Raw genomic sequence first — 17,010 nt, 5'->3', positions numbered from 1 at the left:
ATAAAGAAGGAAATAAAACTTAAGTATATATAGCAATATGGAGAAATCTGCTTGAGAGAACAAAGACTTCATAAAATCAGAACCTACGTTCATTGACTAGTAAACAGAAACCCAAATCAGTTTTAGTTTCCTTTATTCCAAGTTAGTTTATTCTAGTCTTCCAAAATTAGCTATGTATTTATTTTTGTTTATTTGATGTGAGGTAGCTTTCTCCATTTTTTCTTCTCTGGAATTTACTGATCATTAGAATCATTAGAATACATCTTGCATTTGTGTTTTACCTGGCTCACACAACCACACACACGCACATGTTACATTATGACCTAGTGTAAGTAAACACACACAAAGTGAACAATGTTTTGCAAAACAGTACTTATCCTTACTATAAGGAGCACACTCGATGTTTCTACTTTATAATTTTATTTATTTAAAAAGTTTCTTGTTGAGACCTTTTAAATTGATTTTTTGTGAGCCACTAATGGGTTATTGAAATTCTGTCCTTTTTTTAGATCTGGAAAGAGACTTTTCCAGAGGCTGCAGATTCATGTGTGTGTCCACACGTGACCATGAGAGCTATTGTATTCCCTTACCCTTTCCTTATACGACTAACCGCCTTCCCATCAAATGGGTCTGGTAGGCACTATCATTAGATCCGCCACCCAGGCATTTCCTCTCCTGAGAGGAAATTTTAGGGTGAAAAACAAAACAAAATTGACCACTGTGCTCGTTACTGCCTGGGAGTAGAGACATCCTCTTATGGTAGCAAACATGCTTTCCAGGTATAGAGCTGTTTGTTTTAGGGCTGACCGAATATTCTGAATTTGGCTTCATTAAACTGTCTGCATCCTGAAAAACATGAGGCAGGTCAATCACTGTGTTTTTCCAAGACTTTGTTTAAGTATTTCTTTTCTTAACTCCCAAACTCCCAAGTCTGAATTCAAATTGTGTAACTCAGGAAAGATATAGCTTTGTTAACTGAACTAATTAATGAATACCTGACTGTGGACTCTCAGCAGCAAATAAAAAATTTCACTGGACAAGGATATTTCTTTACTCTACCTCCTATGCCTTGAAAGCATAAAACGTATACAGAAGGAGAAAAAAATTCACCCACAATCCCATCATCTAAACATGACCACTGTTCATAGCTTTTGGTGGGTTCTTTTTATTGTCTATTTTCATATAATTGTGATAAGTTTATAAACTTGGAACATTTAACGTTTAAACCAAAGCATTTTATTTTGTGGTTAAAAATGTCCTAAACAGGCTTTAGTAATGGCTGAATAACACCTATCCCATTGTATAGACTTTCATTGACCTAACCAATCTGCTCATGTGGCTTATTGTTTTTCCACCATTATAAGTGGTGCACTGCCTATTCCACATGAAGTGCTGTTTTGGATTTGAAATATTTCCTTAGGATAAATTCTCAGAAGTGAAATCGTTGGGTAGAAGGTAGCTGAACCATATTATCAGATTTCCCTAGTAGAGTCTGAGTGCATTAGCTTTTCCATCCCCAGGTGCCTGGGTTTTGAAAGTTTCATTGTCATGAAGGTGTAGACACTGGGTTCTCTGGGCAAACCAGGGATATTGCAAGCCACACACAAGGCAGACCCTTGGGTGTTCTTAAAATTCCTTTTGCCCTTGAATAGGCACGTTGTCATCACCAATAGAGGAAAAATGCTCTCTTAAGAAAAACCTTGGTGTGCAAATACTTATTTTTAGGGGATGATTGTGGTGGAATTTAAATAATCATTTAAATCTCATTTTTAGTTTTACTGATTTGGATTTTGTGTTCCGTTTGGCTCATTATAAATAAAATGTTGGGGCACCTGGGTGGCTCAGTTGGTTAAGTGTCCAACTTCACTCAGGTCATGATCTCACAGTATGTGAGTTTGAGCCCTGCGTTGGGCTCTGTGCTGACAGCTTGGAGCCTGGAGCCTACTTCAGATTCTCTCTTTCTCTGCCCCTCACCCACTCACACTCTGTCTCTCTCTGTCTCTCAAACATAAATAAACATCTAAAAAAATTAAAAAAAATAAAATGTTGATGAATTTATTCTTGTGTTTTCAGAAACAGAAAATTAGATGTTAAGTTCATGATTATTCACAGGGTTCCACCAAAATTATGACTCTCTTTTTCCTTTTGTAGTTTTATGCATATTTTACAAATAACTTCTTAGCCCTTCCTCTACAATTTTGATATATTTTATTTATTTTTTTGATATACTTTATTAAACTGGCACTTCTGCCAATTTTTCTTACACATTAAATATTTAGTCATGGTGATAAGACTGGGCAGAAGTTCTTGATATTTTTGGCCTTCTTTCCTTGATACAGATTATTCTTCATTCTATGCACAAATACCAACCACGAGTCCATGTCATCCGTAAAGACTGCGGGGATGATCTTTCTCCCATCAAGCCTGTTCCATCTGGGGAGGGAGTAAAGGCATTCTCCTTCCCAGAAACTGTCTTCACGACTGTCACTGCCTATCAGAATCAGCAGGTATTGTTCTCAGAATTTGTATCTTTCTAGACTTTTCGTTTCAGGGGTAAATTGAAAGCTAGCTATCCTTTTCACTGTATCTCAGTGTTACCAACTGTCATAAAGCATTTGCCATATGAGACATCCAGGGTGTGTGTGTGTGTGTGTGTGTGTGTGTGTGTATAAAAATAATTCTTCTGTGATTCTCCAAGTAAGGCTACTATCACGAGAATTTCTTTAGACAAGAATGTGTCTCATGACTGGCAATGTAGGTTTACTTTCCATTTTGAGATATTGAATTATAAAGTCATAATTAAAATTAAAAAGCATGTGGAAATAGACAAGAAGAATATGAAAGATTGCCTAGGAAATAAACAAGTAGAATTTGAAAGATAACACATTATTTTAAAACTATAATCCATGTATTATAGGAAATATTTCAGAGGCATTTATCTTATATAGTCATTTTGGTACATATACAAAAAGGGCTGTTTCTTTTTTTTTTTTTTTTTTAATTTTTTTTCAACGTTTATTTATTTTTGGGACAGAGAGAGACAGAGCATGAACGGGGGAGGGGCAGAGAGAGAGGGAGACACAGAATCGGAAACAGGCTCCAGGCTCTGAGCCATCAGCCCAGAGCCTGACGTGGGGCTCGAACTCATGGACCGTGAGATCATGACCTGAGCTGAAGTCGGACGCTTAACCGACTGCACCACCCAGGCGCCCCAAGGGCTGTTTCTTTCAAGATAGGCTTTAATTGTGACAGAGGGTGATACATAGGCTTATAAGCTGAGAGATCAATTGTGGAGTAATCTTTTCATAAAATTAGTAATAATTTCAGAGGTGATGTATTTCTTTTTGATATTGGTAAGTGTATGTATTTCTTTAAGGCTGTGTCAAGTAAGTGGAAAATTGATTTGAGGCAATTTTTTAGTCCATGCAGTTACAGCGAGTTTTCATAAAAAATTGTGATGTAGTTGAGGCTGATATGGTATGTGGTAGATTTTTTCTTCTTTAGTTTTAGTGATCAACAGAATTATTTTAGCTCTCCACTTATTACGTTTATTTACATCTCAGTTAGATGTTAAACTCTGTTGTGGTTTCTGTTGTTTTAAAGCTTATGAGGAGGTTTGGATTCTGTCCTCTGCATCTTACTTTAGGGCTGGGAGGCTCATCCCCTCTCATCCATGGGGAGATGCCAGCCCCACAGCTGAAGATGTCCCGTTCTCTCATTCACGTTGTCATGCTTTTATATAGACTTTTAGAAACAAGCATGAAATTAACCTTTAGAAGGACTGGAGATTATTAGGAAGATATTCTTAAAATATATTAGGTGCAGATAATGAATTTTTTTTGTTTTAGGAAAAATGCATAGGGAGAAAAAGAGCTGAGATATTCACTACCTTTTAAGGAACCCCAGTTATCTTCTTTCTCTCTCTCTGCCTCTTTCTCTGTCTCAAGCACAAATTAGCCATGTCAAATGTGTGTATTCTCCCAGCCTCTGTGATACAATAAACAAGATACAATAAGCTTTTGGTACATGTTGGTGACTAACACCAGTTGATAAACATTGACAAATCAATCAATTAATAGGGTAAGAAACTTAGAAAGGAAATTGATAATGACAAAATGCAATGATCATTTTTTATCTTCTTGGCTACTATTTTTAAGAACTCATGGAAAATTGGTAGGCAGCTTAGCCTGGTGGTTAGCATGGGTTCTGAAACCTAGAGTCCCAGCCTAATTCTATTGCCAAGTAACCTTATGAAACCATAGGAAACTTAAGCCTCAGTTTAAAAAAAAACATAAAATTGGGATAATAACTATGTATAAATTGCCATGAGAATTAAATGAAATATGTGTATAAAATTCTCACTACAGCATACATAGTATGCACTCAGGAATAAAAATAATGATAATAGTAGTATATCTCTATTCAGACAAGGCACCATTATATAAATCTGTACTCTTCTTTGAAATACTACTTTAAATGAACATTTAAGTTATTTAATGTTATTTAAATATTATTTAAATAAACAAAGAATTAAGCCATAATGAATTATAAAGAACTCCATCAATGACAGAATGGCAGTCATGCTGAATTAATTAGCAAACCTTTACATTATATCTTTTATAAGGTAGGTTTATCCACATACTAAGACAGTATCATGTGGAGCACATGTATCTCAGGTACTGCACAGAGCACACAGAGGACAATATAGGGGACTGCAGAAGACTTTCAAAGATGCCCCCCCCCCCTTTTTTTTTTGGCCTTAGTGTTATCCAATAGTTTTCTTTTGTCCTTAGCCAAAATGGTACCATCGGAAGTATGTTCATTAACTTGGTAGATTCCACTAAACCAAAGAGCATAAAAAACAAAGCATGATGTGCTTCTTTGAAAATAGGCTGTAAATTCCTTTGGGCAAGGTGCAGATCTGTTAAGAAATAGATGAGATGTTGTTTATTAGTGTCAATTACAAGATGGTATAACTAAAAAATATGTTTAATGGAAATGATTAGGCCATGTGTAAAAATTCTACCCCCAAATTTTAGTTAAAATTAAAACATCATTTATTTCTACTACATGAAGAGGATTTAATCTCATTAGAGTCTTCCAGTAGGGTTACCTCTGGTTAGACATTCACTATATTGCTCTGACCAGGTCAGGATTCAACAGAAAAAAAACAGGAAAGAATAAAACTTTAAGATGAGAGCCATAAAGATGATTCAAAGAGAGACAAAGAGGGGCGTCTGGGTGGCTCAGTCGGTTAAGCGTCCGACTTCAGCTCAGGTCATGATCTCACGGTCCATGAGTTCGAGCCCCGCGTCAGGCTCTGGGCTGATGGCTCAGAGCCTGGAGCCTGTTTCAGATTCTGTGTCTCCCTCTCTCTCTGACCCTCCCCCATTCATGCTCTGTCTCTGTCTCAAAAATAAATAAACGTTAAAAAAAACTTAAAAAAAAAAGCCAAAAAACAAAGAGAGACAAAGAAAAATACAAAGGCAGAAAAGTTAAAGAAGTGTATATTACCTTCAGAAGAAGAGAGGAATATGTTGAAGCTTAATAGCATTCAAGCATATAAATAACTTGAATAAATAGAAGTTGGATATTAGCTGTTATCCATTACCAATAAAAATAGGATTAAACCATGTCACAGAGTTAAAGGGAAGTGCTTTAGTTCAGAGGGATTGAAAACAAAGGACAAGTTATCAAGAGAAGATTCAGAATTTCCTTCTCTAGTGATATTAAAAGCAAAACAAATGTTATTTACAGAGTTTGAGTATGGATGGGGATTGTCTTTTTCTTAGCAGATGAATGTCTAGGTGATTTCTGAAATTTTCTTTTGATTTGCAGCTAAAATAATAAAATACCTGAGAAATAGGGGAGAGTCAATTTTGGAATTACTTGTAGTTCTTCTACCATTTCTGTCTTTAATAAACTTCCTTGACATTTCTAATATTTGATATGACTTTTTTCCTGCTCTGCAGATTACTCGCCTGAAGATAGATAGGAATCCATTTGCCAAAGGCTTTCGAGACTCTGGGCGTAACCGGTAAGTCTTAGTGAAGAGCATTTTGGCTCTGATAAATATATTTGGCTTTTTATTGTGAATTTTCCATTACAAGGTAAAGAGTTAAATTTACTGACATGATTTTGAAATCATTTTCTGATGAGGATTAAAATTTGTCGCTAACACTGGGCCTTGGAGGTAACTTAGTTTTGGGTCTAGTGCTGGGGTCTGCCCATTCCTAAGGTGAACTCTGATGTGTGATGCTGGCTGAAAAATGGAAGTTCTCAGGGTGCACAGTGCAGGCCACCTCTGAAGGGGGCTTGAGGAGACCTGCCCTTTAGGCACGGGGCTTCAGTATCTCAAATCAATAGCCTGCCTTTCAGGCCCTGGGGCTTCAGTATTCTAAGTCAGTAGCCTCTGTGCATCTGCTCACGGTTTAGAATTTGCTTAGTGATATCACAACAATCTATTGATTCTGTCTTTCGAACATGATAGGGTTTCTCTTTCCCTCAGATTTCCAACTAGAATATGAAACTACTCCCCTTTGCCAAGAGAGCTGGTATTCTTTAGTTTCCAAATTTGTCTTGGCTCCGCTGACAGCCACACACTTGTTTATTTTTTCTGTGGCGTGTTTTATGGTGTTTGTACTAAGTGGGAGAGCTACAATAATGAATTCCACTCTATTACTTTTATCAAAAAAGCAGATCACCCTAGTCTGTGTGCCAAGGGTTTTTGAATTTATTGATATGACTCTATTCCAATAGTTTGGTGCAACATTTTCTAAGATAAGTATTGATAGTAACAGTTATAATAGACTAACGGTCTCCAGAGGCCTTTTCAGGGTAAGGCTTTGCCTTAAATGTTTTTAAAAGCATTTTGCTTTTAGAAAGAAATATTTGATAAAGTTTTATAATTTTACTCCAGAAATTATTCTAATACTTCTTGAAAACTTGGTATTCATAGGCTGTGTCTATAGGAAGTCAAAATCCCAATTATCTTGTTTTAGGAACTGTTTGATTTAAAATTGTTGAGAGGAAACAATCAGGTAGTAGTCCAGATTTTTCATTCTTCCAGTTGATTAATCAGGCAAGGTTGGTGCAGACAGAGATTTTTTTTCTCAGAATACACTCAAGTGCTTGAAGAGGTTTGATTTCATCTTCATATGCAATGGCATTGTTAAAACACCGTGCAATGGGAGGACTAAAATGCAGCTGAAATGCACTGAGAGTGGAGTAGCCTTTAACTTAGTGCAGGTAGATCAACAAGACTGACGAATAACAGGACTGGCCAATAATTCCCTCTGAAATTCTTCATTTTGTAGGAAGATTTGCAGGTATTCCTATAATACCTGTTGTCTGATATATTGAAATTATTCTGTCTTTTTTTAGATGTTTGTTTCAGTGTGGAGAAAACTTTGCTTGGCTTTTGCTGTTACATTAGCTCTTAGTTAACTTTGCTGTTCAGAGGAGTTTTTAAAAGCTGAATAATTTAGTAACCGAGGTGGTCACTGGTGAGGGACTGAAGGGAGCCTTTGGGGTGACTTCTTTTCTACCTGGACAAGCACTTAATGGAATCTTCTTGTGGTTTTGGTTATAGCAGTATAGTATTTATCCATTTAAGAGTCTTACATTACTTCCAATTCATTATTTTTTTAAAGCAGAGAATACATTTATTAAAACTCGCTGAAACTCCAGGAAGGCAGCATTGAGGCGTAAAGAATATATAGCCAGGAACTGTGTCCAGCTTCTCCTATAGGACTAACCTACCAAACACATCACTGCTGTCAACACTGGGAGAATCACACTGCTTGTATACTGTCGGTTCATTTTTGAAGCAATACATTTAAAAATATTTTTAAAGGTGTATTTTGGATAGATAACAATAGTGAATGAGCCTACAAATAGAAGTGAGATGATAAGATGCATGTGACAAGTTTTCACAAAGAATTCTAGAAACATCAGCATAATGAAAAACATTGGGTTTTTAAAATTTGGTCAGTGAAAAAAAATCTGTGGGTTTGGTGAAAATAAACTAAGTCTTTGTTTGGTATCACGAAGTCAAAATACTAGGTTTGATATGAATTTTTTCCTTCCCTTTGTTTTACAAGTATAGAGTTGTCGCATCCATAGTGCTTGTTCCTATTTCTTTACTGACTCTTAATTTTTTAGTTTTTAAAAAAATTTTTTTAAATTTACGTTATTTGTTTTTGAGAGAGAGATAAACAGAGTGTGGGGTGGGGGGTGCAGAAAGAGAGGGAGACAAAGAATCCGAAGCAGGCTCCAGGCTCTGAACTGTCAGCACAGAGCCTGAGGCAGGGATCGAACTCACGGACGCAACGAGAGATCATAACCTGAGCCGAAGTAGGATGCCCAACCAACTGAGCCACCCAGGTGCCCCTAAAATTTTTAGTTTTTAATGGACATACAGAACATAATGAATTATGTTTTAACACTTACTAAATTTTAAGTTTTAACACTTTGTTAAATTTTTTTTGTTTGCGCCAATTATTTAAGCAGTGTCACAGTACAAGAAAAACATGTTGAGCCTCTCTATAGCTTTTTGTTAGTGAAGTAAATAATTTTAATTTTTAGCTTATTAAAATTAGTTTTCCTGCTTATGATAGATAGCTCTTCAGTCCTTATTTTGGAATGCTAAATATTTATAAATCAATATCCTCTTTTTAAAAATTTAATTTTAACATTTTCTATTGATAAATGCAAAAACACATGTATAGAGGAGCGGATTTGGTCAGCTTTGAAGATTTCTAACTTACCTATTATTTTCCTTTAAAAAAAGAGTAAGTTATATGTAAAACTTGGAGGGTGCCTTGGTGTTGAGGGCTTGGGGAAGGAGTGATATTTTTTTCACAGAAATAGAGAAGAAAGCCCAAGAGAAAAAGTTAATTATATTTCTTTAATACCCCTGGTTGTGTTGTCTTGTTGATACTACTTTTTAACATAAATTCTGTTTTTATTTTTCCCCACACATGAAATAAACAAATTAAGCAGGACAAGAAATAAACATGGACTTGTGATTTTTTAAACTTTATAAAACAATTTGCTTTAATTAAAAATTATCCCTTCCTGGTTATTTATGGCTCCACAGCCTATTTTATAGGAATCAGTAGCTTCAACCCTTAAAAGCTCTCCTGCAAGACATTTGCTACGTGAAAGAGAATTTATGTGCTGAGAATAGTTTCATTCTTCAGTTAGGCCTTGGGTTTGACCCTATAAAATTTTTTACTCAGGAAGGTACAGAAATTTCTCTGCTTTAAATACTTCAGGAAAAACATAACCATTTTACTAAATAAACTTGGCCATTTGATAGCATAAATTAGGGTGGTGATAAAATGTGGAAATTGTTCAAAGGCATCTTGTATAAATTATCGCCTTGGCTACACTCCTGCAGGAGGTGCTTTTATCTTTTCTTTAACTAGATGGGAAAAGTCTCCATTACTGGAGAAAATGAAGGCCTTTTTTAAAAAGTCCAGATTCAGCTAATAAATATTTTATAACTGTTTCCTGCACAATATCTGAAATCCTTTCTGGAACTTGCAGTGTGAAACAGCAGCCTCGAGAAAAATATCGATAGCTCCAAGTCAGCTGACTTGTCGATATGTCACCTTCAGAGCATCCCTTTAAAGCTTGGGATTATACATTTGTGATGATCAATAACGTCTCCCCAAGAATTTGGTCTATGGATTTGTATTTGAAGCATAGTAAAGTTTACACGGCTAAAACAGATAATGCAATAATGCACATCTCTGCAGTTAATACATGTCTAAGTCCAGTGGATGCTTATTAATTACCTCTTAGCAAACTCCCCTTGAGACCACTCCGTGACCACTTTGGTATCCTTAGTACTTAGAACTGTGATTACTAGAACTCATCCATGTGGTAATAAAAAAGCAGTTTTATACAAAACTGCATCCTAACATTCTTTAGGATTAAAAAAAAGCTTGTTTCTAGAAAGTCATAAAAACTGAGTACAAGCTAAATATAGATGAATCAGATAAGTAGTCCCCAGCATTCATTAGTTGAGTATTAAATGCAACCTGCAGGCTACATGGGTTTTGGGACTGACCAAGCTGCCAAACTGCCCCCAAATCAATACTTTCATGTATGTAAAATATTACTGAGTAGAGTGATCTTGCATTTGGCTTGTAGTCAGCCACAGATATGATGTCTGGTTTTGGAAAAATCACTTAGTAGCAAACAATTTTAGCGCTAGGAAATGAGGCAGAGCTTTTGTAAAGAATCCTCACTTTGTGGGAAACTGAAGTCCAGGGAGGTTAAAACATTTACTTAGGGTCACACAATGAATTTTAATGAGTTGCAGCCACAGCCCAATTCTCCTGACCCCCAATCCAGTGTTCTTACCATGAAATAATCCTTTCTCTGTGCAACACTGATTATATCCAAAGCCAGATTCTGCCCTTCAACTCTCAGTGCAGCCCAGGTGTAAGGCATGTGCAGGGTCCACTCTGTTCCCCTCTCTCCCCTTTGGCAGCCCAGTACTAGCACCTGTGTGGGACTGGTGATGGCTCTTTGAAGTGCTTTAAGAGCAGCACCCCCTGAACTTACGACTTGAGAGATGAGTCAGCTCCATGCTTGGGCTCACGTGAGGATGGCTCATACACGCAACCGGTGATGGGTACTCACACCACCCATCCACACACATATCGCTGTCCCTTCTATCACTAAGATGTGGTAGTGATGCTCCGTGGAGTCATGATAGACGTCAACAAATTAATAGATTCTATACTCTGAACACTCTAAGGAAGTAAATTCAGTGTGTAAAACCTTAGAACAGTAGGGCAAGTTGTATAAGATGTTTTTATCTGCATATAGCACTCACTATGAGTGTTTAGAGAGTTTTCCCCATGTCATGTAGGTGATATGACTCCAGGATGAGGGGGTTCCTGTAGTCTTTGTTCATAGTTCTTATTTGGGGATGCAAGGTGTCCAGAGGAAGTAGCAAGTTGAGCACAAGCTATTAGAGAAAGACCTGATCTTTAACATTTGCATTAAATATAGATTATCTGTGTTAAATAAAAGTGTGTTTGACAGTCACAAGAGATGTCTGAGTATTGCTGGACACTCAGAAAGCAGGCATTTCCTACAAATCACTTAGGGCTGTGGTAGTTGAGGGAAGACTGAGGTCTTGAGAATGGGTGAGTGAAGTGCCTCATTTCCAGAACATAGAGGACTTAGTTATCTGATATAAGGAGAAGAAGATTCTGAATCACTTACGGTAGGAGATACATACATACCTTTATGTATGTATTTAGAGTAGTTACCCTTGTTTTCAAATATACATATTTCATGTAAATGGTTTACAACCAACTTGTCCTGTGTCTTTAAGTATCCATTCATTAAGTGTTTGTAAAGGCCTGAAAAGAATGATGCTGATACTAGCCCCAGATACTACACCAGCCTGTGAGATCACCTTCCTGTGCTCCTTCTGCATGTTGGGCTGAGAGGTCAGTGCTGCCTCCTACCTTCCTGGACTCCCTGTTGCTGGAGGGGAGCCCATCCTGGCTCTACTGGGTGTGGTGGAGATTGCGCCCCCCAGAGAGTAGTCAGTTTTCTTTGGATGAGTGCTCTTCTAAAGTTGGCTACTGAGGCACTGAATGATGGGCAGAAGTGCCTCTTCAGCAAAATTGGCTTTACAGGGTCATGCTTTTGTCGCAAAGCCTTGCTCATCAGAGGGAGAAGTAATGTTACAGGGAAAGAGGGTGGATTCTAGATCCCAGCAGGGCCTTGGACTCACATCAGCTAGGATGGACCTCTTCGCCTCAGTTCCTTAGCACAGAGGGACAGCTTTTTATTCTCCGAGGTCGGCTTAGTTTTCTGAGAATGTTAACAGGACATCTTGGGTGGTTTCCATCATCTTGTGCACCTGGTGACAGAATGTAGCCCATCTCTGAAGCATTTCTTCGTGCCTGTGCCAAACTCCTACCCTACCAATGTGGGGGGGCCACCATCAACACCGGTGATGTTTTCTGAGCTGCTTATTACTGCCGAAAGCTCCAACTGCTCCTAACTAGGCTTCTTTTGTCCGCCTCCATCCCGATCCTTCCATTTAGAATGGGTTTGGAAGCCCTTGTGGAGTCATACGCATTCTGGAGACCTTCACTGCGGACTCTCACCTTTGAAGATATCCCTGGAATTCCCAAGCAAGGTAAAACAAAGTCTCCTGGGTCATAGATACAGCCAGTTCTTGACTGGAAGCTCGGGCACTGAAAAATGAATGAGTCATTTGCATCTACAATGGTGACCTCATTACCAACATCCTCTTGTGACAGGATCCATCTCTTCTGTGTGGAATGAGGATGGGGACCAGAAAAATGGTCATAGGTGAAGTCTTGGATGTTTTAGGCTGTTTATATATTTCACGACCTTTATGTCACCCTTAAACATCTTGTTAAAATTAGCATCGGACTGTGAGCTCCTGTGCCAGGCGCACTGCGCAGGGAGTCGCCAGTGGTGGTCCCAGTTCACCCTTTCTTGCCAGCTTCTTTCTTCACTTCCTTCAGCAGCATTGCCTGTAGACACGGTTCTCCTGTTGGATTTATGCTGAGAAGGTCAGGCACACTCAGGCAGACTTCCTCTGGCTCACCTCTGAGTATTACCCCCAAGCTCAGGCTAGTGTTTCCTCATGGAGAGCTGCATGCCAAGGAATGATGCTTCCTTCTCTGCTCAGTAGGTAGGAAGCTCAGCCCACTCCTGCACTCAGGCTTTTTATGCCTGATCCTGCCCAGCAACCCGGTGACAATTAACATGCTGGGTTTTAGATAATTATCATTGACCGGCTTGGGCTTTTAGATTATTTTGAGAAGCTATATAAAACACTGTTGCTGGAGGAATGAAGGCTTTACAACCTGTCCAGCCTGTTGGAATTCTCCTCTCCCCCTAACTTCTGTCAAGTTTGCAAACATCAATCTGCCAGCGAATCCAGAGAGGGGAAGAGGACCACCACCACCATTATTGATTGGACCCAGGGTTAACCACCCTCTCTGTTTCAAAGGACTGTTTATATGGTGGGCCTTTGCTCTCGTGTTAGCATGTGAGTCACCAACCTGTTTTCTGGTTGGAAATAAGATTTTTGAAGTTCTAGACTATTGTCTTCTTGCAATAGCCCTCTGGGGTACAGCCATTGATGCACGCAAGCTTTTGGTGGGAAGCTGCAGATGTGTTTGAGGCAGGATGTGTCTTTGACCAGTTTGACTCTTTCCTTTAAGTTACTTCTATTTTCTTGCAAGAAAACATATCGACCCAGAGCAAGGTCTGCTGAAAAAGTAAAATAAGGAAAGAAGACAGATGATGACTATACTTTCTGAAGATGATACAGAGTGAGATGAAATTTATAAAGTTGCCAGAAAAGTCAGTATTCGTAATATTTATTAGAGAAAAATCCGAAGCCTTTGGGAAAGCTGATGGAGGGAGAAAATGTGAAAATTCTATGTGGCAGTGTCCTAATATCCTCTGCAGTAAAAACAAAAAATTATTGCCTGGGGAGATCATTTGCCTTGGGAATATTGAGAGGATCTGTGTCTAACATGTTGCTGTCGGAATTCAGTTAAGTTGTAATTCCTTGAGAGACAAAAGCATCTCCTTTTCGTTGTTCAGCATAGGCTTCCTTGTGACAAGCTGTGTCTCGCTCATGCTCACAAAATCGAAAGGCAGACATGGCTGTAGAGTCGTTGCTCTTTACATTTCAACTTCTTTTGTAGGAAGTACGAGTTCCTCCACATTGCTCCAAGGCTCTGGGAGTGGTGTCCCTGCCACCCACCCTCATCTTTTGTCTGGCTCCCCTTGCTCCTCTCCTGCCTTCCATCTGGGGCCCAACACCAGCCAGCTGTGTAGCCTGGCCCCAGCTGACTACTCTGCCTGTGCCCGCTCTGGCCTCACCCTCAACCGATACAGCACATCCTTGGCCGAGACTTACAACAGGCTCACCAACCAGACCGGCGAGACCTTCGCCGCGCCCAGGACTCCTTCCTATGTGGGCGTGAGCAGCAGCACCTCTGTGAACATGTCCATGGGCGGCGCTGATGGGGACACTTTCAGCTGCCCACAGACCAGCTTGTCCATGCAGATTTCGGGGATGTCCCCCCAGCTCCAGTACATCATGCCTTCACCTTCCAGCAACGCCTTTGCTGCTAACCAGACCCATCAGGGTTCCTATAACACTTTCAGGTTACACAGCCCCTGTGCCTTGTATGGATATAATTTCTCTACATCCCCCAAGCTGGCTGCCAGTCCTGAGAAAATTGTTTCTTCCCAAGGAAGTTTCTTGGGGTCCTCACCGAGTGGGACCATGACCGATCGGCAGATGTTGCCCCCTGTGGAAGGAGTGCACCTGCTTAGCAGTGGGGGTCAGCAGAGTTTCTTTGACTCTAGGACCCTAGGAAGCTTAACTCTGTCATCATCTCAAGTGTCTGCACATATGGTCTGATGAATCCTTGAAGTTTAAACCATATTCAGATTGGTCTAATGTATTTTCTTTTCTTGTTTTCTTTCTCTTTTTCTTTTTTTTTGAAAGCAATATGAAAAGAAACTATCAGTAGCTTGTAAGATTTACATATAATAGGAAGTGAAGGCTCACTGAGTGTTTTGACTTTCTCATGGTGAGATTGTAATTATCTATGGTATATACATATACCGTATATAGCATGTGAAGTTTTGCAGCCTACAAAACCACATCCTCCCTCCCCCCCACCCATTTCGTCTAGTTGCACAGAGTATTGGCATAAGTAATAATGTTTAACCAAAATTCTCAGACTCTTTTAAAAACCAAACAGCAAACTTAAAACTTGGCAGTGATACTAACCAGACCAAAACTTATAACTTAATTTATCAGAAAAATGCTCTACACAGTTTCATACTTGAGTGTTGATAACTAACAGTAACCAGCACACGGAGTCTTGTGATTTCTGTTATTCTTGGGCACAATGTGAGAACCTAAAATGCAAAAGCCAGTTGAGGTCTTGGTATTAGTTCTGAGGTATTTGTAATCATGAAGGATTAGCTTTTGTGTTCTTGCTTGCTCTTGTTTGTCACAGATAGTAGATGACCTTGGTTCTGTAAAAATCCATGACCTATGATAATTTTTCACTTAAGTAAAGTGGAAGAGAGGCTTGTACTTTCTTTTCACTTTCCATTGGGTATATAAGAGGTACTTACTCATCTGCAGAGAATAAATTTCTAGTATTTTGGGTTTTTTGCTCATTTTATTTAGTTTAAGTAGACCGTTAAAGAATGTTCTAGTAAACATTTTTAAATTCCAGTTTTTGCCAGGGAAGGAACACATGATATGAGTGGAATGGTAAAAAGAAAATAAATCCACCTCAAATTCTTTGATTCCAATGAGAAGTGTCTGTCTTTTTAAATCAAGGGGAATAATGTTGTCAGCTATCCCTTAGATTTTTATAGTGTGGTTTTTCATTCAGGATATTTTTTCCATTTTGCTTTGAGATTCCTGATCCATGATCTATAAGGAAAAAGGCATTTATGCTACTTATTTACGTCTCGTAACTCCTACAAATTGAAACCTCCCTTCCTCCTTAACTTTGTTTCTCTGAGTCTTTCCTGAAACAGATAGATTCTAGGCTTTTATGGTATTAAATAACACTGTGAGGAATTTCAGGGGGTTATCTCCAGCAATCTGTCTTTTGGGGGTTGTAGTGCAAAGGCCAAAGCCCATTACTATAAAGACCCTCTTACAGGATGAAGGAGGAAGATACTAATTATGATAAAGGATCTATAAAACTTTTAACCTCAGCAGCATTTTCGACCTCAAAACTGGAAAAATGAAAACAGAATTAGTTTTTGAAAAATCCCTAAAATAATGTATACATGGTTAAAGATTTCAAAACAAGTAACTTCGATAGCACATTATGAGATGAATCAGAAAGGCTAAGAATGCATGGTGAGGAGCATTACCATCTGTCTGTTGAGAAACTAAAGTAATACGTCTGTTCCTTGACTCATTAACGACCTTTCATATATTTGTCAAGCTAAAGCAGTGTGATTTCCTTCCATTTGTAAACAGAATTGCTTTAACTCTTCCCTAGTTTAGATGGGGAAAGGGTGTAGTTCCTGATTTGCTTCTGTACTTTAAAACAACATGGCTGTTAAATATTTAGGCTGATAACTATTTGAAAAGTAGTTGCACAGGATATGACTCTGTTTATGGATGTTGATAAATTTCCCCATGGATTCTGTAACAATTCATCAAATTAGTATTGATTTTTAAATTGAAGATTAGCACGAAGGGACACAAACTATTTCCAGTAGGTAGATCTGTATAAGGTGTTTGTGTGTGGTGTTGATTGCTTGACAGAGATTTAGGAAAAGTCCTCATGAGTACATCCCAGCCTTAATGCTTAGTACAGTTCAAGAACAAGAGTTTTCTATCTTAATAAGACATGGAAATTAATTAATGATCCATCCCCATATATACTAATAGGGAGAGCATTTTCCTTTTTGCTGTTGGTGATATGAAATGATACCACAATACGAGTAGAATTTTTTATTAATTTTTTTGATTTAGCAATATTGTACAAATTGCTGTTTCCTTTAGGCTTTACTGTAAATATTAATCACCATGTCACTTCAAAGACTAGCCTTTTATCATTATATTAAATGACATACATGCATTGATAATTATAATTATATATCTGTATTTTATTAAAAAAGTGCTTAAGAAATTATATATTAAAGTGTGTTACTAAACCCTTTTATGACTTTGGAGGGTAATCATTTAAAGTGTCTATAAATGTTGTTCCAAGAACAAGCACACATATGAACACCCCAAACACAAATTTTGTAGCTTTCGATTACAAGGCATGGCAAAATGGGTCTGGCATTCATTTTTCATGTGTTAAATATAATTTCTTGGTGCCCTGACCATGTCATTGAAGGTGAAGCCCTGACAAATGTTGAACACATGAAAATTCAAATGTAAGAAGAGAAGGACATGGTGGTATGTTTTGTTTCTGGTCCAGGGGA

The 17,010-nt window shown here is 38.3% G+C and overlaps 1 protein-coding gene across 1 annotated transcript in view; it reads left to right on the top strand.

Annotated features, from left to right (window-relative positions):
- The window catches only part of TBX18 (T-box transcription factor 18), a 29,839-nt gene extending 13,100 nt beyond the window's left edge, over positions 1 to 16,739 (top strand). Inside the window, exons 5-8 of the mRNA XM_043593038.1 lie at positions 2,340 to 2,507; positions 5,973 to 6,037; positions 12,084 to 12,178; positions 13,731 to 16,739. Of these exons, the coding sequence (XP_043448973.1) occupies positions 2,340 to 2,507; positions 5,973 to 6,037; positions 12,084 to 12,178; positions 13,731 to 14,455 (1,053 nt within the window). The 3' untranslated portion in view covers positions 14,456 to 16,739. The remainder of the gene's footprint in view (positions 1 to 2,339; positions 2,508 to 5,972; positions 6,038 to 12,083; positions 12,179 to 13,730) is intronic.
- The last annotated feature ends 271 nt before the right edge of the window (positions 16,740 to 17,010 follow it).

The sequence above is a fragment of the Prionailurus bengalensis genome, chromosome B2 (assembly GCF_016509475.1).
Source record: "Prionailurus bengalensis isolate Pbe53 chromosome B2, Fcat_Pben_1.1_paternal_pri, whole genome shotgun sequence".
In the NCBI taxonomy this organism is placed as follows: Eukaryota; Metazoa; Chordata; class Mammalia; order Carnivora; family Felidae; genus Prionailurus; species Prionailurus bengalensis.
Note: the sequence above shows the minus strand (reverse complement) of the source record. Positions and strands in the feature narration are given on the sequence as shown.